Below are 27,454 nucleotides of genomic sequence, written 5' to 3' on the forward strand. Positions count from 1 at the left end.
GGCTGGGACCAATTCATCCCTGGATGGGTGTAACCCAAAACTGTGTATTCTATAGCCTCCATGCCATTTCCCAAAAACTGCTGTCAGTAGAGGCCTGCAAGGTGGGAAGATGTTCCTGTACCCTTTTATGGAATTCCCCGCTCTGATATCCTTATATGGAATTCCCCGCTCTGATAAGAGGGACTGAGCATCCACATGCCCTTTTATGGAATTCCCTACTCTGAGGGAGGGACTGAGCACTCCCGCCTGAACTGGAGAGTATATAACTGGGAGTTTCAGAGCCTTGGCTCTCTCTCTCTCGTGGGACCCAGAGGAAGACAGCAGACCACCGCTGCTCCCAACCAGGCTGAGACCACCACCCTCGACTGGACTGCAATCACCACTTCTGACCAGACTGCAGCAGCTCTCCCACCAGCAGGTTTATTCCCTCTCCCTTTGCTTTGGACTCGGGGGGTGGGCCAAGGTACACCACTTTTGTTCATACCCCAGGGTGCTGGGTTTGTACATTTGGGTTTTGTGGATTAAAACCAATCGTCTGTCTGTATAATTGTACTTATTGCATTATTTTAATAAATTGTTATTCTGACTTATAAATCTCTCTTTTGAATTGAGTTCATTTTGCCTTGCTGGTTAACTTTTAAACCAGCACAGATCTGAACAGAAGGAAAGAAGATTTGTATTTTTTGGAGAAGCTGAAGTTTCAAAAATATTTTCACTGATACATGTATGTTTAGGCTAAGACAAAATTACATTTGGCATGGCAGGAGGGGAGAGGGACAACAACATATAAGTGACAATCAGATCAGGGTGCCCATATGACAAATTCCTAACTTTTGCGTGCCCTTTGGGTGAGTGACAGAAGCTTTTCTGTCTTATGTTCCACATATACCAAACCAGATAATAAGAGTTACCTTATTCAGTACAGTATTCTGCTCCATGCCAGGAAAAAATAGCCTACAATGATAATGACTCAAGCTAAAATGTCTCTCTTGTGCATATGAATATTTACAATCACATTTTTACATTTCATGACATAATTTATAGTGATGAAATTTGAAATCCTATGCCACTTTAAACATACTCTGCTGAAACTTTAATTCCTCAGTTCACATGTTACATGTAAATATACACACAGTGCCAGCTGACCACCAAATGTTCATGGTGAACAATGTGCACAGACACAAATACAAATATCTCCCTCTCTTATCCTCCTCCTCAAACCCCCAAAAATTATGTTAAAGAAAGCAAGGACTATAGAGACCATATTCCAAACACTTGCAATGAAAGACTATGAGAGCAAACACTAAAACAGGAACAACCCCTCCTTGTCCATAATTCTCCCCTGTCAATACCAGAAACTATCTAAATTGTTCTTCAAGAAAAAAAAAAATTATGCTTTGACTACATGACAGATATGTCACAAGGAAAAAAAACACTGAGGTAGTTATGGCCAACCAAAAATGGCCCTTTCAAACAGCAGAATGGAAAACAAGGTCAACTTAGGTATAGTATAGTATGGCCAGTCTTCGCGAACGAAGATTTTGGGAAAGGTCTTTTACCTTTCAAGCCTGCGCAATGGATTTTTTAGGTGAGACACAGCATGCGCTGAACTGAGCCCACCCTTTAATCCTAAGGTTCATCTGCCGGGGCCAAGTGAGCTTGGACAATGGCAGTGAGGTCCTCAGGACGCAGGTTTGTTTAGAGTGACCTTCTCGTAGATGGATGGCCTTACAGGGCTGACGAGCTCCATCTGCCCGGGGGAGTGTCCCTGACCGGGAATCGAACCGGGCTGCGGCGGTAAGAGCGTCGCATCCTAACCACTAGACCACCAGGGGTCCCCCAACTTAGGTAGAGGTGTTACATGTAGCCACATACAACACGTTCACATATGGGTGTAGAAATGGCATAAAACATGGCAAGTCAAACACTTGGAACAGCTTTTTGTAACTTCTTTCCAAGGCTAGTTAATGCTTTTGGTACAATGGGCGATCAGCGTTTTACCAGCACAGGTGCAGCCACCATAATTTCTACCTAAAGATACAGCTTTCTTGGACTGAAAGTGCACCACAAAACTTCTCTGAATAAAACATTAAAATTTACCTCACATCAGGACCCTGTTCCCTCAGGTTACCTTTTTGCTCACTTTTTATCTATTCCATGCCAGTTATATGGCAGGAAACTAGAACCTTTGGAGGAGGCATCAGAAAGAAGAGGAAATGATACAGTACTAAAACAAACTTCTGAAGTGTCAAAAAAAATTACAGCATTTGAATAAAGAACTGGCTCAAAAACTGAATTAAAATGAAGTTTCAGAGTGAATCTAAGAAACCAAAATAATGCTTAAAAAGAAAAATGTTCATCTATATTTATCCAGGACGCTTGCCAAATTTGTATCCATACAGAAGCACACAGAGTACAATTATACCAATGGCAGGCAAAAACTCAAAATGAAGCTGCTGGCAGATGTAGTTGAACCGGAACACTTCTGCAATAATAGCTCATATAAGTTTCATTATTTTATAGGTCTTCAGAGAAACTGGAATATTCAGTCTCTCCAGGAGGGACTCTCTCTGTTCCACTCCACTTGTGAAAAGAACAGCATGGGAAGGAATAATTTGGAGGAGGGGCAAAGGGTAATGAGAAGGGAGAGGAAATGGTTTAAAACAAAATGGGTAGGCTTGCAACATTTAAAAAAACAATTCTTGAGCACTCCAAAATGCCAGTGGAAGCATACTTCAGATCTCTGGTTCTCTGTATGTCTGTGCTGTCCACATACAATAGATACGAAGTACGTGATTTGAGTTCCAACCAAACAGCCACAAAGCCAGTGAAGTAAAACAAACGTAATGGTTTTGACCTTTATGACGAAGATCAAAGTCCAGAGTCACCCACTTGCAACAAATTTATACAAAACCCTTCTTCTCTGGAGTTGCTCAAAGTCTAAAGACAATCAGACCACTGAGGCATGGTGACTTACAAATCAAAGCACAGAAACTGAAGGACTGATGTGAGGAAGGCAGAACAGCAAATACAATACAACTTCTGGTCTGAAATCAAACACTTGGGGACTGGGAGAGCAGAGGAGCTGCATTTACCTTGTGTGGCTGTTGGATGAGAGGCTCTCCCAGGGCTGTACACTGCAGCCAGTGACTGCATAGGCTCCCCCGCAGCTCCCGTCTAGTTTCATTAGCAAGGCTTTTGCTGCATTCTCAGCTGTCTTCCTGCAGTCATGAGCTCTCTTAAGCATCTGTGTGATGTTTTCATCACCTGTCTGGTCCCCTAGTTTTCAAGCAAAAAATCTGTTTCAGAGCTTTGAGGAAGGTGATAGAAGTTAAAGCAAGAATAAAGATCTTTCCACATGCTCTTAGTTTATACAAAAACTATGAAAATACATTACCAATATGTGAGGTAAAAGCAACTTCACTTCTGTGGTAACTGGGCTACTGACCTGGAATGCACTTCTGTCCCAGTCACAAGTTCCAGGTATTTTTTGTTCCCTGTACATGTCTTAAGAGATGTATTATTTTAGCCAGCTTCTCTGTTTGTAAGGATGTGCACTGTGCATTAAGATTAGGCTCAGATGCTCAAATTATTAACACACTGAAAAAGCCTGAGCCTAAATGACAACTCTTTCTCCAATTAGTGCAGTGCTGTTCCACATTGCGGTCATTTCCAGGGTTTCTTCTCAAAAACACCTTGACCTCAAGCCTAATGGTTCGCCAGAACACCTTCTTACAGGTTACCTTGCCAGCTGGAAGAATTACCTTACTGCCTAAAAGAAGCCTTTCAGAGTTTACAGCCATGCATATTAGGCCAAAAGAAAACTAGCAATGGTGTTTATTAATTTGCTATAATTTCCAGTGGTTATACAGCATCTGTGTAGCTGGTAAGACATCCCTTCAGCAGAAGTAGGACTGAACCACCACTGTCGCTACTCCTACAGTCCTCCAGCTGCCCTCAAGTCATTAAAGTAAGACACATTATTGGCTAAACAGAAAATCTACAAATATATTTGTAAATTAAAGGTACAATATATTAATATTTTACCAAACACAATACAAATATGTCAGAGATTAAAAAAAAACCACTTTGCTCTATGTCAGATTTTCATTTCATCGTTGTTCAAGTCAAAGACCAATTACCCATACTTCACACTTGCTAAGTGAAGTGCATGCACTAGAAAGAACATTAATGAGGAAGAAGGAAGGGTGAACGTTAAGAGAAGTTGGATATGCTCAGATCTAAGTGATGCAACTCCCATGAATTTTCCACTCACGGATGTTGATATAAAGCTTGACTGATCTTCAAACCAAATATCTGTTATTTTACCTAGGTGTGTTAATCAAATTTCACAGTGAAGTAAAGGTACAAAACCCATACACAACTTCCTCCAAGCTGTGTTATGTAATGGGAAATTTGCACTATTTCTTTCTCAGGGCTGTAACTGGTAATACCATAATTAAGAGCTGTAGACAGACACCTACACAAAAACTAAACTACAGTCTCTTTCATAAAATGCATGTCAGATGAAATCCTACTGAAACTCAAAGTATTTCTCCCTTCAAAAATTTCTTTCTGCCTCCTACATGAACAGAAAACCCAAGACTGAATTTACTTTTGCTGCTCACTGATCTCCACCAGCAGGGAAAAGCCCCCCCAGTGCATTGTGGAAAAGAATGACCAGAGCTTGGAAGAAAAGTGGAAGAAAATCTCAGACATCCCCTTTACTTTTTGGTGCACTGCACACACTGCACAGGTGAAACGAGTACACAAAGGCCTGCATTGAGCACGGCAGAAGATACAAAGTAAGGGGCATGGAGAGCAGCACAGTGACTGCAGGCTGTGTGCATCAGTCATCTGAAACAAGAGACCAACCATGTCAGTCCTGTGGCTCTAAAACCAGATGGTCACTCTGTCTCTAAAAGTTTCCCATTTACATTTCAGTGATTCCTGAGAAGCTACTGCCATTAACCCACTGGGCAGTTACTATGCCTCAGGACAGCATGAAGGGTTATTCTTCTCTCTCTGAAGGTTTCTCTACTTTCTGCTTTAAGATTATTGTGGCTGCTTTCTCCTATCAATGGAAGGAATGGGACTATGACATCCAGATTTAACTTTCATCGTGTAAACACGTCTTTCTATCAGAAAAGTGGAGCCAACAGCAATGTCAAGCTCCACACACTTCTGAACTGTACTGAACCTATGGTAGTGGCTTGTTCCATTTCTTAGCAAGCAGTATATTAAAAACCAACACTTAGCCACAAGATTAACTAACCACAAAATAAGAGAAATCCAGAACATACAGGCTAATATCCCCAACAGCAGAGTAAAACAGAAGATAGAACATTTAAAAACTTAAGAGCAAAGGTAAAATGGGTGGGATGTGAAAAATTACAGCTTTTTTATTTTTTATTTGTAATTACTCAATGCTATCATAGTATTGTCTTAATCCGATTTTTTCATCAGTTTCTGGGGGGTCAGTCTTACCAGTTCAAACAGAATCCACACTTGCAGTTACCACAGCTGTGTGGCCCTAAGCCACATATGCTCACAAGTATTATTTAACTATTCCACTCCGTATAGTTACATGCCTGTAGCAGTCTCACCCCTGCCAGGCATCCCCTTGTGACAGCATCCACTGGTGAATTTAAATTCCTCTCTTTTCCTTTTCCTTTGTTTTTGGGCTTTGTAAAATAATTTAATTAGTTAAAAACAAGAAAAGACCAGAGAGCATTCTTAAGTAATGGGTCATGAGATGATTCACCATTGCAACTAACTCTAATGCTGACTGACATGCAAAAAAAAAATTTAAATGAAGTGATTCATTGACATCTTACCAACAGAACCAACACCTGCAGCTCTGAACTGCCCAAGAATAAGACTCTGCTCACTTTCTGCCAATGCCAACAGCAGTTCATATGCTTCTATGCACTGTTCACTGAAAGAGAAAACAAACTACAGAAAACAAAAATCACACAAAATATCACCTGTAATTTAGAAAGGAAGAATACCTGCAAGAACAACAACAACAAAAACAACAGAGGTATGTATGATTCTCTACTGCTTGTCTAACAGCAGGGATATTAAATAACATAATACATATATCTCCTATCACAGGCATTCAACATTCTCTCCCTCCTTATGACAGTGCCAGGTTGACCTCAAGTAATGTAACAAGATAAAAGGGAAGAGAATGACCTGATGTGAAGGAAGTTCCAGAAGCATGTTTGAAACACCAATATAAATGGTGGTCAACATGATCCCTTTGTGAAACTTTTCCCAGACCTTCTTACTATACAAAATACAGCATTCTATACTCTACAAGATAATTGCAGTACACAGACTGTAGTAAGAAGTAAAGAAGATACATGAAAAATACTTCTTGATCTGTCCTGGCTGTAAGATTTTCTTCCTTACAACAAAACAGCTTCCAACTACAGTTGTGAGTCACTCATTCACGCTGCATTCTAACAGTTTTTTTGAAAAAAAAATAAATTATTATATACTTATATATATATATAAAAAAGTATACCTATTTGCAATTTACATTTCCTAGTAATTTGCTCAAGGCTGATGGTAAGAAAACACATTTTTTTAAAGGCACACAGTTTGTCTTAAGACCAGAACTGCCTGTTCCAAATTACTTGCAGCTGAAGGTTAAATGACATCCACCTTTTTACATATAGTTTGAAGCAAATTTAGATACTTATTACCAAATACTAAGCAATTAATCCACATTTCCAACTGATGCGATACAAAGTCATTCTGAATTATGTGGAGTCCAATACTATTGTTTGGCCCACTGGTCTTGTGAAAGGTGCCTAATACAGAGAACCTGTATCTTAAGACCGGATTCAGCAGAGATAGCCTGAGCCTACACACAATCATTAATTCAAATGTTAATTCAGTATTTAAAAATGAAGAGATAAATCTGCCTATTTCTTTTAGATGCTGGAGAACTAGACTTGAAATACAGTGTATCAGTAACTTCAGTTCAGTAGTCTGCCAAGTAGTTTAACTAAAGGGACTTTTTTTCAGCAAGGAAACAAAAAGAAACAGTATTATTATGGCACACCAACAACTTCACTCTGGAAAGCTTCTGTCAAGTTTTGCCTTGGCTCCCTCTTTTTCTGAGATACCATGTGTGTAGGCACATACCTGTACTGCAACGCCAGCCTGAGGGCCGTGGCGTTGGACTCGTACTTCCCAACAAGCATGCTCATCCTCTCAGCATTGCTCTTGCATTCTTCCAGTGTTATTGTCAGTAAGTCATTCTGGGATTTCAGGTGTTCAATACGGCTGTAGAAAAGGAAGTAATTTGCAACCTTCAAGCTTAACTTGCAGTCAGTGATCTGAAAATTCTAGAACAACCATAATTTAAAACAACAAAAACCATTTGGTCTACGCATTTTATTTTTTTTTTTAATGAAGATTGCGAACTCCATCAGTTCTGTATCCCTTTATCAAGAGCCAAGAGGATAGAAATTTCTCTTAGTACAGCTTCTTCTTCTTTTCACCTTCCCATAAAGCATAATCACAACACTGTGCAACAGCAGCAAGCACAAGGTTATACCCTTTTTTGTTAGGGTAAAAGACTGCATAGGACAGTTTCATATTAACCTTTTGCTCAATTTTGCTGCCTCAATTCCTCACTTCCTGCTGCTACATTTGCTTCTTGTTTGAAGTGGCATATTCACTAGTGCAATTAGGGGGGTGTGTAGGGATCATGCAGTTGCACAAATGCCTCCTTTCTTTGGAAAATCCAGAATAATCACCTGAAGTCATGGTTTAGTTGTGATTAGAGAGGGAACTTCCAAACTATGAATGAGGTTTCAGTGAGGCAACGTAATCTCCAAACGTTCTGGTAACAGTGGAACAGAAGCTACATTGTAATACTCTTCTCAATAAGGCTAAAGCTGAATATGAAGCTTCAGAATATAATTATTACTGTTTATTCTCTGTGCCAATAACTGCACTACACATCAGTGTACTGTGCCTAAATGTAAAAGGTGGATATATGCCAAAAACAGGCAAAAAATTTCAAAATTTGGACAAGTAGCTAATGAAGAAATCAGTTCCATGGAGGACTCTAAAATCACTGACTTCCTAATAAAGAAGAATGAGAATGGCTAGTATACCCTTTATTCAGTGATCAGAATAAAGTCCTGACTTTCAGATGCTTCACTTACTGTATCTTCTTTTGACACCTTCTATAAAGATACATGCTGTCAAAGCATAATTGTGCAATGTACAGAAAAAAAAAACCAAGAAGGAAACAAAGATCACATTTTGCAACACTACAAAAACATGAGTTATAAATAAAAGAGACATTTTACTGATCAGATTAAATTTGAGGTGGCTGTGGGGAAGAGAGATCTTGGCCAGAAACACGATTCTCATGTTTCTGATCCACCTTTTTGATCTTTATGTGCCAAAAAAAGACATGAAGCATTGGTTTTGATAGAGCTTATTGAAGGATAACACCAGCAATATTTTAACTACAACCAGAAAGCTGCAATCACTCTTCTGCAGACAGAAATCTATTTACTGGTATATATGCCACACCACCACATGAATACATTTATGGATACAGTTAATGTGATTGTTCTGTTTCTTCAGGACAAAACAAAGCAAGCTAACTCCAGAATGGTGGAGACTATGTTATGGGAATCCCTATTTCTATCAGTGATGTGTCTTATGAAAAAAGATGCCATGACTATTTGGTTACCCACAGAGAGGGACACTCCACAGTACAAACTGTCACAGGTGAAGGTGCTGGGCTGATCTAGTAACACACAACCAAACTGTCATACTCATGGAAAGAATCCTTTGCATATGATTCAATCTTCTCTTCAGCACCTACATTCTATGTTTATCTGCAATTGCACAGTTGAGCTTGGACTGATGTTCAAAAAGGATAAAAATGCAGTAACTTTAACAAAGCTAGAAGGCAACACATGTGAGCATTATCTAACTTTCCACCTTACCTATTTAATCTCTCTGTCTCCACTTCAAACTCTCGAATTTTACTTTCAGAGATAGCAGATCCATGTGAATAGAGAGTCTGGAAGATTTCCTGGATGTTTGAGCAGTCTTGGAGGGAATGTGCCAAATGTTCGGCCACAGTACTAGACACCTGCAAAGGGCAGTTAATAGATTATTGTGAATAGATAACCACTGGATTTCTCCCAAAAGCACTCTGCATTGAGAACTGCATTTGTTCACATGTACTCACTTCAAGGCATTCATTATTCAGTTTTTGTTATGAATTTTACATTGAATAGAATATTTATAAGATTCCACTTTTAGAAGCCATTTTGTTTTAAAATTCTGCTAACCAAGGGTGAAGGCCACTATTTCATCATACATTTAAAAAGCCTACTATGCAAGCTATTTATGTTCTTGAAAGCTGAGCAAAAGGTTAGAGCCAAGTTCTTCAGTAAAACAAATATTAACACACAGTAACAGCAGCATTATTGATTTACATTGGCATTTCAAAGCAGAACCCAGTTCACTGTTGGAAGTTGTGAAATGCAACTGGAGAGTCTTCTTGAAAAATATTTTGGAGGAAATTACTCCTCTTGAAGTCACGTAGAGAATGATTTCTAGCCACCAGTTAGGAGAAAATGAGATCTTAATACTAGGTGAAATATTCCTTGCTGAAATATTTTCCTCTAAACAACTTTTAAAGTTATTTAAAAGTTAAAGTATTTTCAGTCAGTCCATATATTAATTTATTAAGAAAGCAATGCTTCGTTTATTGGAACACAGGTCATCTTCAGAAAGTATCATGCATGCACATAATTATTAGTTCTTACCCCTATGCTGCTGATTTCTGATCCTAAGACAGGTCTATCAGATGATGAAGACTCTGATCTTGTCTTTGACAACTTCACTCTTTCAGCAATCTGTAAGTCAGAATGCTGCACAGGTTACACAGCAATAAAGTTCATGACATTTACACAAAATGCATCTGCGCTCTAGTTACACTTGCAAAACTGAAGTAAACTACTAAAAAATTGACCCCTGTACTGTAACTGAGAGAACTACAATCATTAACACTTAATTCGTTCCCACAGTTCAAGTTCACAGACCTGCTTAGGAAACATTCTAGGGATTCTAGATACCTCTCAGTTATTCCTGCACTGAGCAAAAAGAGACCTGCTTTCCCCAGATAATGAGAAGGGTTACTGAAACACACAAAAGCTCACCTTGGCAATGGGAATATCGTTGCTGCTGCTGCTGGTGCTCAGCTCTCCCGTGCTGGGGTTGATGGGTCGATTGGCAGAAGTGAGACGGTTGGGGCTGGACGGGCCCGTTGCCTGCACGCTCTGCAAACGTGTCTGCAGCTCTCGAACCTACAGTAAAACACATCATTCTTATTCTCCCACTTATATGGTTTAAATAGTTTGGAGATTTTTCTCATTGTCTAAGCAAGTTTAACTGCTTCTGGCTTCAGCATAGAAGTTATATTTTTGCACCCTGGTGGCTGTGAAGTTTTCATGTGAGGAGCAGATGAGTGGAGGTTATTTTAAAATTCTATTATTTTCAGTTTTTAAAAACTATTTGCAATATGGAAATAGGCAGATATAATACTGTAGAGTAATTACTCAAAGTTTCAGCCTGTTTTATATAACCCCTTCAGTGCAGCTGTACTGTATGTATAGAAATTATTCTCTCTGGGGTAAAGCTAATGCTCCAGCCTAAGATAATGATGCCTAAACAAATCCAATGGCACTCCTGCTGGTAATGGAAAACTCTAGTTGAAAAAAACCCTCTTGACATCAATAAATCAGAGGATGACCTTGTCATATTTAAAGGTTAAAGACATTCAAACATTAATCACGCTTTAAAAAGTACAGTTAAGTAAAGCCACCATACAATGAACAATGTACAGACAAAAAAACCCCAGCAAAGTACTCAAACAACAGCCTGCAGAAGCTCTTTGTAAACACACACTGCAAACACTGCATGGTCCTCATCACACATCAGATACTTGCAGAACTGATGTCAAAAGATTCTCAGTACTGCAGGGTTAAAAAAAAAAGAAAGGTCTGCAGGAGCCAAACTATAGCTGAGCTAAAGATTATAGTGTTTACATTGGAATAGTTCTTAACAGTCAAAGAATAAATTGTCTGCTTAACACAACAATTATGCCACAAGGTAAAGTGACAGAGTTCATATTTCCCACAGATTTCAAACACAGAGCGTGAGATGAAAGAAGGGGCAGGAAACCATCGAAAGAGGAAATTCCACTGAAAACAGAGTTTTCCTTCAATATGCAGGTTTCTGTGCTGATTTTGATGGAACAGTTCCTCTGCAAAACAGAACTGGTGAAATTTTAACATAAGTCCAATAAAATAAAAGTTCAGACCATTTGATCCCCCTGTACATAGCATGAAATACAATTTTGACTCCTACTGTGTAAAACAAGGTGGGATTTTATACTAAATACAATACATTCATACAAAGAAATGATTAAGCAAGCAGAAATACTTTAGTCAAAAAATATGCAAGTAGCATTAAAGCTTGGGCTTTCTTCCCTGTAGGTGCACATGGATGGTGGGTGCACATGGGCAGTGTTCAATCAACCTCTGCTTGAAGCTGCAGCAGTTGTGTATTCTCTGCACAACATAAACAGATCTCTACAACCTACTGCACTGAGGAAAGAGTTAAAGTTGAAACACTCTCCAGTCACCAAAGCAGTATCTTATGCCTCCTGCAATCCTCTACCGTCTGCTTCTACTCCCTCAAGAGTATTCCTGCCTCTCTCCCTCTGTTGAACGCAAACTGAAGGTTAGGCTGCCTGAGCACTTACCATCAAAAGAAATTTCAGGTATTTGCAAATTACAAAAAAAAAAAGAAAAAAACCCTGTGTGTTTTACATAAAAGAGTGCAACAACTGCATGTTGCTAATAAAAAGCTGTAGGTGGCAAGAACAAAAGCACAAGCACAAAAAGCCTAACTGCACTCATAAGTTCCCTGTTCAGTTGTGGAGAAGTGCTACATCTTAACCAATATGAATGCAAACAAATGAAGTACACAAAACCTCAGATCAAATCCCCAGTGTTTAAAGGAGCTTGCTGAAAAATGGATATGGGTGCTTGACCCAGAATTATACGTCTTAGCTGCAGTTATATCATGAAGTTAACTGAGCAGTGTATAAAGTGCATATTTATAGCAGGTATCTTCTACATTTTTACAGCTGAGGCCTCCTTTGTTCATAAAGGCATATATAATTTCAACATAGGTACAGCTGCACTAATGCAAACCTTAAGGACAGAAGTGCTCCACTGATGCAAACCAATCATTTCAGCCTGTTGATATGCATAAAGCTGAAATTAACCATGCATGCATATTTTTGCTTGCAGATGTGGAACGTCAGTGCAGATAGGATTTGTACTGTGGCATTAACACTGAAAAAAAAAGAATAAGCGACCTCAAAACTTCACTAAATTAAAATTACTATTTATTACTATTTCTTTTAACACAGGCTGTTCCAAACTAAATTCCACAAGTGCTTAAGCTACAGTACCATTTAAAAGCAAACAAACAGAAAGACCACTACCGTATTCTTTGTAAAATCAAATCCTCATTTCAATGTCTGATTTAAAAATTGCTGCAATATTCACCTATGCCCAGAAGCTAGTCCTGGACAATTTCAGTCCAAAAGCAAACAACATTCTAAATTCAGGTGCAATCAGGAAAGAGAGTGTTAAAGTTGTTTAAATGCTAAGCATTCATTGACTCTAAAGTTTAAAACTTCCTTGTGCAAAGACAGTATTGTACAAAAATTTAATGCAGATAGGTTTCCTTTAGTCTATGTTTTATTAGTGAGCAGCAACTATTGGCCGTGATTACAAAGCCAATTATTCTTAAGGACCTGTAAAACACTAACAACAGGAAGAAAAATGAACACAGCTAAGGCCACATGCAAAGATTTCTCAGGAAAGCATTTCTAAAAGAAAACTCAGAGCACAGCACAGTCATTAATCTATGCAACTCACTGCTTTAATATTTTATCATAGAAGCAACCACAGCTTAAAGAAGCTGCCTGCTCATCTATACTTCTTGATGTGTTGATTCAGGCCCCTATTTCTGAAATTTCATGCTGAATTGATTGCTATAAATAACTGCACTAACTTTAGCAATGCTAAGTAAGAATGGTAATTCTGAGAGAATAACAGGGCAAGATTGACTTGTAAAATTACCAGTCTCAGAATTCACACATGCACCAAGCCAGAATCTCATGATTGTGCTGCCCAACCAACACGCTGTCCAGAGACACCTTAAGTAACTATTTCCGGTCACCAAAATCTCCACTGTAAATAGATGCAGCATCTCCTTAGAAAGTAAAGAAAGGAAAAATAAAAAATGACCAAAGAACAGGATTAAAAAAACCCAAAACCAAAAAAACTCAGAGTTCAGAAGAGTCAGTCTCTTCTCTGGATTGGTGAACACATGAGTTATGAAAAGACTAGTTTTAAAAGCATGATTAAAAATTGTCTGATCCTCCATACTCCATACTTCTAACACTCTTTAGTGTCATTACCAATGTAATATACATTATTCTGAGGATTATGCTAATTAGTAGAATGAAGGTAACTGCGGTACTGCACACGAGACACAATAAACACTTGGAAATGGGAGAGAGAAGAAGGGAATATCTTACAGGATACGGATGGCAAAATTAGCAAAATCTGATGGGTAAAGACAAGTATAGAAATAAACCCAAAGAAATTCCACTGAAAGACAGAAAAAGTGTGGATTTGTGAGTCAGGGAGGAATAAGAAGGAAGGATTTAGAGAAAAATTTTTGGAATCCTTGCATTATATTAGTTTAAAGATGGAAACATCCAGAAGGGTATGGAAATTGCCATGGACTCTCAAAGCTCTAAATTGAGATGGAAAGTGACGGACAGGCAGATATAATTATATGATCAGAAAAAAAAGGAGTAGAGAATGGAGGGGAAAAGGAGAAATCCATGGAAACATCTGTGAAATCCAGAATTAAAAAAAGGAAAGAGTAAATATCTTCCAAACAGCTGCAGCAAGTCCAAGGAATTACAGAAATAAAAAAGTGCTTGAAATTTAGAAAGAGCAGGAGCAGGGTCATTAAGTGAGACACAAGGCAACAGAGCCATTATACTTCAGACCAAAGGACAGCCTAGCTACCAAGAGAAGTCAGGAGCAAACACACGTTCTCAAGTTATTAATAAGGATGTAAGTAACTGGAAATTTTATTTATCAATATTTGATGTTTAGCAATTGAACCAATTGCTTAGCTGTGTTTCTCATTTTTTTCCCCTTTCAATTCTGAGAATTCAGTAGGAAATTAAGCATAATTTCTTGTGCATACCTTAAGAACTAAATAAAAGCACAGCAAGTGTAGACAAGAAAGGAGGCTGACACATTACGGCAATGCTGGATTTATGAAAGACTTTGTAAGTTATTAACAGGCATCACAGACATGTTTGCAGAAACGCATCATGGGTTATAGAAAAATACTTCAGTGAAATATTGTCATTATCTGTAATCATGAATCTAAGAACATGTTTTCAGTCTTTGTATTTTACACATGCATACTCACAACTACATGATTGATTAACATATCCTAAATAAAAAACCAGAGCTACAAACTGCCTGCTTTTGTCACTGATTTCCACATTCAAAGGACACCTGCTCCTTTTGCTTCTAATCTAGTTTCAAACATGCTTGTGACTCTTTTGCTTCTACCCTACTTGTGACCTCTTTCATCATGCAGTATCTTTGAACCCTCCAAGTAATAGCACTTTTTTCCCCAGCATTTTAATACTATTTCATTTTTTTTCCGTGTTATACCTAGGAGGAAGATGAAGTACAACAAACCACAGGATGTGAACCTTTCCCCATTTTCTAATTTATTCATGCATACTGCAAATCTGTGGAGGGAAAGATGTCAAACAAAACATCAGTGTAACAATTCATGCTGCTGTGAGTGGTGATGGCCCTTCCCAGCCAAAAGCACCTCTAACCTTTCATTTAGGCCTAGTGGTGATTATTTTTAGCCAGATAATTTTCAGTCTCTATTATACCATGAGCACCAGAACAAGCAAGGTCTGAATTCCTGTAGATTGTCTGTTGTGGTTGACTGAGTATGGTATAGAAGTCTTTCCTGGTATTTATAAGGGACATCTCCTCAAGGAATTCTGTGGAGCTGGATGAGCTTAGACCTGCAGTTGTCAGTTGAAAGGAGGCACTTGCAGAATCTGTGTCCTCTGCAGAGACGTCTGCTTTCAAGAAATGTGTAAGAACTTAACTGTCACTAGTGGACCCCTCTGGCAGATCTAAACATCAATCTGCTGTTTGAACAATTACTTTGAGGAATGGAGAAAGGGAGTGACACACAGACACAACAAGCTGCAGGAGAACAGGAATGCTACTTATACACACAGCTTTTCTATGCAGCAGGAGAAGCGCTCCTCCGCTTTTGACACCAACAGTTCCTCATGCAGAAAGATCTGGGTGCTGCAGCTCTATAAAGGATGCAAAGCAACAAAAACCAAGGATGTGGGATGATGTGACATGGGAGGTGAAGGGTGAATTCCCTAAAAGCTCTGAGCACAACTGACATGTTCTGATCCAGGCCAGGACACAGAAACAAACACAGGCGAAGGCAGAAAGCATATCTCAGGCATTCTCTCATTTAATTTCAGATTAATCACTGAGCTTTTGCATACAGTCTTGGAAACAGGAGAAAGCTCTACTTCATTAACACCTAGGTGGAGATAGTGCTGCATAAGCAAATACCACGCAACTGAAGGAGGCAGAGAATGGAAACAGCTTTTGGCTGCTACCTCAAGTTTCTGGTGCTCACCAAGAGACAAGGAGACAGAACAATTCCAGGAGCACTTTAAGCTCTGAAAGCAGATAGTAATCGCTAAAGGCCCAAAAAATATCAGTGTTCTCTAGCACTCTGGAACAATACCTTCTGATTCCAATAGGAATGACAACAAAACAATGACAGGCCAACAGCTTGTGCCAGCTTTGTGCCATCTGACTCCTACTGTGGTATGGACAGGTTTCAACTGCTCATAAAATCTACATATTTTGGGAGAGTCCTCATGCTAAAATGAAGTTTCCTGGAGCAGAAGCAATGTGGGCAGCTGGAGGGATCACACAAAAAATGCCTCTTTTCTACTCCTCTGCAGATTATGTTTTCATTAAGGTCTTAGTTGAAGACAGTTTAGGAATCTGGTTTTGTTTTGGTCAGTTCGGTGAATTCAGCTGAGTTTGGAGCTACAGAACAACTCTCACAACTAAAAGCATTTGATTAATTGAACAAGCTGACATATGACTTATACAGAGAACAGTCTTCACAGACTTCCAGAGCTGGAACTGCCTCTAACTTTAGACTTAGTTCTTCAGAACTGCCTCAGGGAAGCCTGAATGCTTCCCACACCCACTGCTTCTTATGCCAACCAGCTGCTTAGGACTGTGCTGAGGTACTACTCATCTGGCAACTTTCATGGGCAGTAACTAAAAAACCCACAATTTTTACTTTACAGTCATGATGGAGTTTATGTGCTGTATCAGTGCTGAATGCTCAGGTGGATAAAAGGACTTTTGTATAGAAACACAAATATTACTTTTTCTTCTACTATTTAAGCCTGTTACTCCATATAGCAGTTGTAAATAGTGCTGACCTGATTACAACCTTATTCTTATGTAATAATAATATTAATCCTATGAACTGGTACAGAAGTTCCCCAGCACCTTATCTGTATTACTGGATTCAGGATTATGACCAGCTGTGTGTAAGCAATTTCTAGGGCATTGACTGGCCTAGACCTAAATAGATTTTATTTTTAATGTAGTAACATAATACAGAGGTAAAATAAATCTTTGCATTATGAAATCAGCTGCCACACTGCAGACAATCTACAGAAATAAGCAATTACCTCATTTACTAATGACCTGTAAGAAACAAACTCCAAATGTATGTTGTTTCTTAGCCACTGTTCCAGAGAGCAGCTCAATCTGTTAACTGAGTGCAGTAAATACATAATTAAATTAAATCTCCAACAAGCCTGAGAAAAACGTATTGAAAGCACTCTGCTTGATTACAGGCATTGGTCTGAAGGAACAGACCTATTGATCTGGTCAACTTCAAGCTTATCCACTTCACCCAATTTAATTTGAGAAGAACAATAACTAAATTTTAGCTGGATCTCCTTTCCCACTCCCCAGGGACATAATCTGAAGCGACTCTTGAGTTCAGGTGGCATACAGAAAATATTTAATAGGTCAAAGAAAACATTTATTTTGTTGCCACTGTGGACAAAAAGTTACATTAAAAATGCAAATACGGTTTCCAGTGCGACAATTACATAGTGTGCAGACAGGGTCATATGCCATGAACAAAATTCTCTGGTGGGGGCAATGAAGCAGTGGTTCTGCACATTCAGGATGATATAAAACCATATTTCAGTAAAGTCATCTGTAGTTGCAAACTAAATAAAAACAACTGAAAACCCCCCCACACAACCCTGCAGGCTGTGCCCTAATATTAAGGCTCTGTGGCAATCCAACATTACTGCCTTATCTACTGGGTAGGACATCTATCCAATCTGTCCAAGATGAATTTCCTTAATTAAAGAAGAATGAACATTTAAATTGGCTTGCTACACCAAAGATAGCTCACAGTCTCTACTGAGCAGTTCAAGACTTACCTTCTGCAGGGTCAAAATGTAACAGATTTGTGCAGAGGTGCTAAGTCTAGGTCTAGAATAACTGCAGCTGTCTTAACTGGCCTTTTTTCCCTTTACTTTGGATACAATCCTGAAGCAACTATCCTGGTTTTGACAGGTAATCATACATTTCATTATACAAACACAACTTTAATATTTTGAAGCTCCATTTTGAAAGTAGTCAGTAGCCTTACTTATTACTGTTCCTTCAGAACCACAATGCTCTTTTCTCTTAGATACCTCATAGTCTAATTTTTGGGCTAATATAGCCACAAGTGGTTTATATTAATCTGTTCTTGCTCCAGTTTCATCCATAAGTTTGGAGAGCCATTACTCCCATTCTTACTTGCCTTCTCCAGCACTTATTAAGAGAAATCAAATTAAGATTTTGTTTTGCTAAGTTAACAGGACAATCTGTTTTAAGTCCCTTCTCCAAGTACACTGCCCATTTCTCTCACCATCTTCACCATCATTTTTTGGCAATTTAAACTTTGCCTTTTCATGCATAAGTGATAAGAACTACATAAAGCATTCAGGATCAGATCTCACCACTCTTTATACAGCCTTTCCCACCTCTACTGGAAAAAACTTCTCTGGTAAATCATAGGACTGAATTTGCCACCATGTGTCAATGGCTCAGCCACGCTGATCCCTGAGGCTACAACGCCAACTCTGTCCTCTTTTCTTTTTATGAACTGAGAAGCTTTTGGTTGTCAGCAGAAATTCTTGTTACCAACCTTTCAAGCACCTTAACTTGCATTCCATACTTCTCCAAATTTGAATCTTTTTCTAAGCTCAAGGCCATCTATTTTTTTCTTGTTTGATATCCCAATATTGATCTGTATTATCTGTAGTATCAATGTCTGCATTTGTGTAAGCAAATTTCACAAGGACATACTTTTATTCTCTACCTGTTTGTGTTGTCATGTCCACCCCCTCAATTTGGCAATAATTCACCAAGTGCATAAATGCCACTGCTGTAGCTCAAGGGATAGTACTGTTTCTGTTTAAAATAAGTGTCACTATAAAATCAGTCCAAAAAGTTCAGGACCGAAAACAAGTTATGGTGTATAATAAAACAAAATTTTACAAAGAAAAAGTTGAAGTGGTCTTGTTTTATATCATAAGAGATTACTATTTTTGCCTCATCACACATATCTTTTTTAGTGTTGGGAGAGGCTAGAGAGTTTTGAAAAGGTTATTTGTGGCTTCATAGCTGAAGACTGCAAATCTCACACAATGCAGGTTCATGATAAAATTATATAGTCACTACAGAACAATGTTGTTTTAGAACAGCAAAAAGGGTCAATCTGCTGCTAGTAGGTAAAGAGCAACACTTCCAATTATTTCACCAAGGTACGGTGGTCTGATTTGTCATTCAGATTGAACACAAACTTGAAACTGCCTGTTTTAAAAACAAAAATACTTTGTATCTAGCCTAAACTCTGCAGATTTAACAGATACAAAGTTAACAAATTTTAAAAGTAACAGAGATTGAGGTCACATTCTCTTGGACCTTTCGTCTTTGTTTTTTGTGGGGTTTTTTTTTTTGGTTTGGTTTGGTTTTTGTGTTTTTGTTTTTGTTTTTGTTTTTTTTTACTTTGGAATCCACATAAAGCACAAGGCCTTTCTCTGACCTTACAACATCATAAAACGTAGACAGGGAAGTAGGACATGGCTGAGACTACTCATTGTTCAGTGTGAGAATTATTACTCACTGACAGGAGTCCTGCTCTTTTTCTTTTTCCTAATCACAAATTGAATTCCCATAAAAAACAAAGAAATATCTGTTGTTTAGAGGGGGAAAAAGCGCCTCATAGGACAATTCACTAAATGAACATCTGCTTTCTCTATAGCCAAGTAACATATGCTTCCTTGAAGATGAATATCAGGTTTTTTGTTAACAGATGATTTCTGACATCAGGTTATTGTACACACCGGCTGTTTATCACACACTCTTCTTCTAATATGTTCAGTTTTGTCCCAGTTTTGTCACTTGTATAACCCAGCTTTAAAAACAAAAAGCCCTATAGCCAGTAGAGGAAGTGAGGTTAAAGAGAGGCTTGTTCTGGTGACATAATCACACAGGCTCAGAGGAACAAGAAGCCTTCATCTCTGCAGCAGCCTTACCCTTCTGCGCAGCCTGTCCCTCTCCTCGCGGACAGCGTTCATGCTGGCCTTGGTCCTGTTGAGCTCCTCCTCTTTGCTGCACAGCATGGCCGTGAGGCTTTCATTCTCTTCTCGTAGGCCAGCGAGCTCCTTCTCCCATCGAGATCTCTCCTCTGACAGGTTTGGGTAAAGGTCACGTCCCAGTACACCCTCAATCTCTTCTACAGTCTGTGAAAATAAAGTCATCAAAAACAAGAAAGAAGCAAAGATGACTGAGTGGGACTAATGGGTACACAGGACAGAAGTGTGTAACAGGCTGTAACTCTGTATTCTTATATGTACACATGCAGCCCCCCAACACCATTAGTTTGCTTCTTTTGTTTGCTGAGTAATATCCAACAAAATTATTATTTTCTTTGACTATTTTATTAAAATATTTCGTACTGAAGCAGACAGATATATGCAAATAAAATATGTCACATGTGAACGACAGCAATGCCAGCAGTTTCATCACAGAACACTTTATAACAACTTAATGACTCCTTGTCATGGGTGAGCCCTGTACTTACTCTGTTTCCCTGCTGAGTAACAGGCAGAAAGTAGCAGCCTGTGAATGTGCATTGCATGGGGCCTTTCTCAGTCATAGACCAACATCACAAAAGGGCAAAGAAAAGAGCAGGAGGGGATAAAAAGAGGACTCTTCTTTCCCATATCCCTGAGCTTGTTCTATCCTTGATGTGACAGCAATACAAAAAAAAGAACTCTGGCCTTGGCTAGGCTTCCATCATTCCAGAAGATGTTACAGCCTTTCTAATGCCTGCAAAAGTGCTGGGTTTCTCTGGGACATATAGCGTCATTCAGCACTTCCCGTCCCACCTCCTTGCTCAGGACTGTGCCTTGTAGGCACAATTCAGTACTGGGGACATTCAACAACTTCCAAACTACATTCACCCATCACCAGCAAGGAATACTGCCATGGCTAAACTTACTGTCAGACTGGTCATTCAACATACTGAAACACAATGTGTCAGGGAACAACATACAGTTCTGAATTCAGTACACAGTGCATGCTGTGCCTGTGTTCAAATGGCAAAACCACTCCAAATGTCACTTAAAAGCTTTTGAATTTCTCTGAAAGCAGTATGCATTAAAATCATGGGATGAAATACAGAAAATAAAAGGAATATATGATGTAACTAGCAATGCAGAAAGTTTCATTTCACTGGAAAATCCAAAACCAAGCTATGGCTAAAGCCTATACTTCTACATCTAATATGGAAGATAAATCATGCACCAAGGTCAAAAATAGTCTATTTAGTTGTTTTATTCAAAAGTACTTAACTTTTATATTCTAACTGATCCCTTCCAATTCAGCATACTCCAGGATTTTAAATATAACAAAAATTACTGCCTTGTTTATTTCCTTAAATCAGGAGGGACTAAAAGAACCAATTAGAGTACAGCTGAAAATGACAAACCAAGTTGGAAACACAATTTCCTTTTTTTTTTTATTTCTGCAAGAAATTTTCCCAGTGTTTTCAGCACTATCTGACTTAAAGGTATCAAATCTTATTATTTGTCCATTACAATGACAAGTTGGTTATTTATGCTTATCAATGCAATAATTTTAAAGAATAAATCTTGGCTACAGCAAGACTCCTTGGTGAGAAGGAAAAGACAAAAGCAAAAACATATTTTTAACAACTAGTTTGAAATGTCTCTACAGAGGAAGCAGGGACAAACCTTTCACAGTCAAGCTCAGTTTATCCTTTTAAATCATATTTCATGTCTCTCTTCAATAAAACTGTAATACATTTAGAGTCATAATTATAAAATTTTATTGACAGAGCATCTACATCATAATTCTACTTACACATTTGGTAGTAAGCTGAAACTACTTTTCTAAAAGAGTAATGCCTTGCAACATCTCTGTAAGATGAAAGAAGCTGCAGCTCTCCCTTACATTAGCTTCACTTGGACCTATAGGTCTCAAATTATGACAAGGTAAATTATTTCAACACAGCATGACAATGAGTTCAAGTTCTGAATAAGCAGAGGGCGGTTAATCTTATAATGTGAAGAAAAGCTCTGCAATGGCACGAGAAATCTCTTTTGATGATGCCAGTTTTATTTTAAACAGTGCCTCTTTGTTGTTGTCTTCTCCTGTCCCTTCTTCCCCTCTTCAACTTCCCCTGCTGTGTTCTCACCTGCCTAACACAAAGTTCTGCTGCTATCTCCTAACTCCTTATTCCCATGCTCCTGAGTGTTGCTGTTTTTCCAACCCCTCCCTTTTCCAAGCCTCTTCTCATCCTCAGAGCACTACTGGGGGTGATAACCCTATAGCAACATCAAAAGAGGAAGGACTGCCATGAGGAAGTAGCAGCAGTGGTTTAACACCACAGACGTATCTTCAGACAGAGAGGCTGCTGCTGTTTTTCATGGCTCCAGTGCTATCACAGGTCCACACAAGTACTAGACTATTACCACAATTCTCCAGTTTGATGACCAATACGCTACCATCCACCATGGTAAATAAAACATAAAAATTGTACTTGGATATATCTGTTTACATGGATATATCTAAGTGTTGTTTATTTTTTTCAGAGCAGTATCACAGAGCAGTTTTATCTGCTGCACAGCAGATAAATTCAGGTATAATTTCACAGAGCATAGGATTGAATTACAATACAGTGTTCTGAGCACAGGTCAGGATGCCATATCATGGTAATTCCAGTCTTTTCTCTGACACCGCCATAAGTACTCTCTGCCTTAACTTCTTTACAAGGAGTGTTGTGTTACAGATGTGACATCAGATGAAATCATTAAGTATCAGGTTTGAAAGAGGTAAAAGAAGTACTCCTTCACATGGCATAACTCAATGGTAGAATTTATTCCTACCAGAATTTATGATTAAATCTCATTTCAAAGTCTTTTCAGCTTTTTGTGTGACAGAAACAGTTGAGTTAGCTAGGGTCACATGATTTGGATGAAAGAAACAAAAAAACAATTTACCACCAACAGCATTAGAAGGAACCCACTGACATTTAACCATCAAAGCAGAAGGATTCAACACATTGTCCACTGGTGAACAAAAAAGCCAACAGTCAAAAGCAAAAGAGAGTCAGAATACTTCAGGTTTCCATTCATGATTCCATCCATTTTAAAAACCTCTCAGTTCTTTGTCTGAGGAAGCAGGAAAGGAGAATGACCTGCCGCCATGGGTGGAATGGTAGAGAGGGGCTCTGAGTGTAGGTTTTGCTATATTAAACACATTGGTGACACACTTCCCTAGAGCATAATCAAGTATATCACATAGATTCCTATCTTCCTGAAAGGTTAATAATCTTTGTGTGCTATCACTTGTCAAACAAACAATACCAGCCTCTAAAGTACAGGCAGTGGGGAAAAGCTTTCCCCCCCAAATGGCTATGCATATACAGATCACATGAAGATAAAAAGGCTTGGTTTTTCGACTAGGAAGAAACTAGTTAGTTACCATTATAAAAGTGTGACAGTAGTTAACGTGAATCAACAGTAAAAAACAGGATTAAAATAAAAGGCTTGAGAATTGAGGTTTTGGCAGATATTTTGACACTTTGTTGAATCCAACTCCTGCAGACGTCTTGATCTCATCTCACATCAGATACCTCTGTGGATCTCACACAGACTGATCTCTACCTGTTTTCCAGGATCCACAGTCTCTCTCTTGGTGAATACTGACTTCTGAAAACAGTTAACCCTAAAACTCCAAATACTACTTGGTAACATTCAAAGCATTGATCCTAACCCTCTGAGACACTCAAATAAACTGCTTTAATACCGATGCCAAGAGACCAGAAGTCAGTCTGTCTCCCTTTCTCTCTCTCTCTCTCAAATACACACACATTCTTCAAATTACTATTTTCAACATTATATTTTTTTTATTTCATTATATTCCTCAGGCTCTACCAGGGAGAGAGGGAACTTTTCCCAGTAGTATGCCAAAGAGCTGTCAAAGCCATCTAAAACGGTCACAGTCCACCCCTCTTGAAGAGCAAACTGTCATCTATTTTTTCTTGTATAAATGAGTCACTGACACCTTTCCATTTGACACAAAGAAACTTTTTCAGGTCTTCCCCTGCATATAAGATACTCTATGTCTCTCTCACTTTCAGGTTCTGAATTGCAATCCCTTTGTTACATGAGCCAGCAGGCAACTCTCTTCTTGTTCTGTTACGTGTACAACACAAGCAAGACACACAGGTATCAGTTGAATTACTTGTTCCTGAGTCTGACTTGCCTCATTTGAACTAACATACCACACATGCCTCACATTAAATTGGCTTTATATTTTAAGACAGCCAAGACAACTTAGGCATATGTACTGTGTTTTCAGTTACCAGTCAACGATCAGCTGTAGGACCTCAGGCAAGTGACAACCTGTTTACTGGATAAGCAAACTTGCCTAAGAAAGTAAATTAAGTGCTGAGTGTCCCCATTTCTCTTACCTCTGAAATGAGCATAAGACAAATACATTTCTGATTTGTGATCAAAAGTACATTAGTAGCTCCTCCCAAGCCTTGGAGAACTCGTGTAATACAGGTGTATTACTACTTACCCAACACTGTGAACTCGAGTTGATTCATGTGAAATACTCCGGCACCTTTGGAAGTGAAGTGTTATTACTACAGAAGTGATTAGGTTTGTCAGGCAACACTGCATTTACAGCCTAATGCTACCATTACCTTAATGGCTAAATCACAGTGTTCACTGGCAGTAGTGAGCTGTTCAATGTGTCTGTCCACTTCTGCTACTGACAAACTGCAGCTGCTTTTCTTCCGCCCGCAGACAACATTTTCCAGACCTGTCAGCACTCTTTGCAGTTCTGAATTCAAGTCACTACAGTTATCTAAAAGAAAACAAGACAAAACAAAACAAATATCACAACAATTAGTGACTCAATGAAAAAGCAAACTTTAACCCAAGAAGTGCCTCCTGCAGAATAGCCAGGACTGATATTGTTCAAGGAATGTCCTCGCACTCTGCCACTTTTTCCTCACCAACTGATAGGCTTAAATACCATAACCACACCAAATTAAATAATGAGTTACCTCCAATCTAACAAAACAGTCCCTCTGCTTATCTAAAGTGCTCATTCTTTCTTCAAAAACCCCTCTTGTCTGAAGAACATTTTAAGACATCACATGCTCATATCGTAAGACAATTCTTTATGTTGTTCTTTCGACCATTCAAAGCCAATTATCCTGATTTTATTACCCTCATAGGTTTCTCTCTGTAAATTCAACTGTTTTTTCTGTCTGTTACATTCATTGATGTTATGACTTGATGCTTTTTAGAGGAACTTTTGTGGTTGTACTTAGATACTGCCTGACTTAAAAAAACCCTGGTGTTTACAGAAATGATCCCTATGAATCTATGTTTTATTTTAGTAGCTATTCCTTCTTTTGCAACTGCAGAAGAATATTCAGAGATCATAACACCACAGATTATTTTTTGTTATTTTCCATACTACAACCATATTAGCAGCTTATACCACAATGCTATTTTAATTATAAAATGCAGCAGATTATCACTTCCTCTCCTGATGTTAGGCTAACCTCTTCTAGTGCCTTGCGCACTGTCATAGCATCCTCCATTTATGTGAAAACAAGTGGGTCTCTGTACCTTACTGGCTCACTTCATGAATTATTTTCGTTTTTCTTAGGCTCTCCTCTAGTGACAGACAGTGGTAGTTCCTACATGTAGTAGAATTCACCTTTGTGATGTCTCCTCAGATGTGCTATTTAGTATTTCTGGCTTTCTAGGTAAGAATTTGCAATAGCTACCCACAGCACAGCACACAAGTGGTGCATTATGAGATGGTAGTGTACCCACAGCTCCTATATCCTACTAAAAACAGTGGCATGCACTCTTGCTGGAGAGCATTATTTCTGTATTACTGCTGCAAGTGCTTTATGATGGTCAGAATTCCATGGTAGCCTCATAGCTGTGGTTCTCACAGGAGATTAAAGAAGCATGGTGTTACTCTTCGGGATGGTCCTGTGCAGGGCCAGAAGTTGGACTCGATAATCCCGAGGGGTCCCTAACTCAGCAAGTTCTATGATTCTATGACGCTATGAAACACAAATCTATTGCTGAACAACACGAAGAGTTTAGAGTGATGTCACGGCACTGCATGAAAAATGTGAAGGGGCAACACACAAAACTTTATCGCAAGTCATATTCACTGGTTTCCGTCTAGCAGCCACCCATCTTTTATGATAATACCAAAAAGCCCTTTATAAATGATAACAGCACTCACTTACAAGCAGCATATAGCAAGTAGGATGCTCACTTGTAAAAACCTGTTTTGTTTGCTTGACTTTACTTGTTTTCATAGCATCTTCTATAACAAACATTTTGCACATTTAAGCAACCTTCAGAAGATCTTGTGTGCTGGGTTTTGTTACTACAATAACATTTTCCCTATAAAATAATGGTTTGTCATGTGAGAATCCCATTTCTGACAGAAACCGAATCACAAGATCTGCAAGATATACTGGAGAGCATTCATAGTTCTAGCTCTAGGTGTTTTATTGCCTGTAGCAATAGAGCAGCATATCCACATGCATTAGCGTGTCATGAGGCTTTACTAAGTCACTGATGCTCACTCCATTAGGGCAGTAAGCAAGTCACGCACATGGTTATTATATCATGATTATTTTATCTCTATACACCTATATCTAGAAGGATAAAAAATATACTTATTTGTGTATCTATATGTGTGTGTGTGTGTGCGCATAATTTATTTTCTCAAGAATATGGAAACAGACCCCCAAAAAAGACAGTCTATGTATATAAGGAAAATATGGAAGAAATGCAAGAATCCCTACAGCTGGGATTCTTATTTTGTCTATTGCTATATGTTATGTCCCACCCTTAAGGGGAAGGGAGCACCCCAGATTTGTAGATGCTTGTGGTCAACGGAATGACAAAAGTCCACAAAATCTCATAAAATTTTATTAGTAGATTATACACTTGGCATGGAAATTGGTTTGCTAGTCCCTGTCCTACTACATAAGCACACAGCAGTGGGTTTTGGATGACAGGGTAGCATGAAAGGGAAGAGGGAAAGAGAAAGATGAATTAAACAGGTGGAGAGAGAAAGAGAAAAAAGAGAGAAAAAGATGACCAGTCCTGGCTCTAGCATGATCCAGCTGGGGTGTTCGGGGTGCTGGAGTGCACACGCAGAGCAAGCACACCTGAGCTTTGTGGGGATACCTGTTTATAGATAAGTTTTCCCTGCTCTGGAGATCAGTTTCTCGCTTTCTGTGCAAATCAGTTAGCATGGTCAGCCGGTCCTTTCAGACCTTTCTGGAAATGGGTCGGAGGCTTTGGGGCTTTGGATGGTCTTGATCCCTCCCTACAGTCCATGCTCAATTCTCATCCTCATTTCTGCACTTGATGTGTACTGTGTTGTACTTATCTCTACAGGAGCTGATCAAGAACATTTTTCCCAGAAAAGTGCTGCTCATTCCTCCATACATGCCCCTTCTCCAGCCACATCTGTTCTTCTCATAGTGTGTTATTATCAACAATCCTTGGCTGTTATTATCAATAATCCTTGGCTGGCTCCAC

At 38.8% G+C, this 27,454-nt stretch overlaps 1 protein-coding gene across 1 annotated transcript in view; it reads right to left on the bottom strand.

Annotated features, from left to right (window-relative positions):
- Positions 1 to 27,454, bottom strand: part of LOC113961110 (colorectal mutant cancer protein) — a 64,392-nt gene that overhangs the window by 26,905 nt on the left and 10,033 nt on the right. The window contains exons 3-10 of the mRNA XM_027671169.1: positions 24,562 to 24,725; positions 19,859 to 20,065; positions 10,212 to 10,358; positions 9,819 to 9,908; positions 8,988 to 9,136; positions 7,159 to 7,299; positions 5,838 to 5,938; positions 3,096 to 3,279 (exon numbers count right to left, since the gene is read on the bottom strand). Of these exons, the coding sequence (XP_027526970.1) occupies positions 3,096 to 3,279; positions 5,838 to 5,938; positions 7,159 to 7,299; positions 8,988 to 9,136; positions 9,819 to 9,908; positions 10,212 to 10,358; positions 19,859 to 20,065; positions 24,562 to 24,725 (1,183 nt within the window). The remainder of the gene's footprint in view (positions 1 to 3,095; positions 3,280 to 5,837; positions 5,939 to 7,158; positions 7,300 to 8,987; positions 9,137 to 9,818; positions 9,909 to 10,211; positions 10,359 to 19,858; positions 20,066 to 24,561; positions 24,726 to 27,454) is intronic.

Source organism: Neopelma chrysocephalum, unplaced genomic scaffold (assembly GCF_003984885.1).
Source record: "Neopelma chrysocephalum unplaced genomic scaffold, ASM398488v2 Primary Assembly neopelma1_97034, whole genome shotgun sequence".
In the NCBI taxonomy this organism is placed as follows: domain Eukaryota; kingdom Metazoa; phylum Chordata; class Aves; order Passeriformes; family Pipridae; genus Neopelma; species Neopelma chrysocephalum.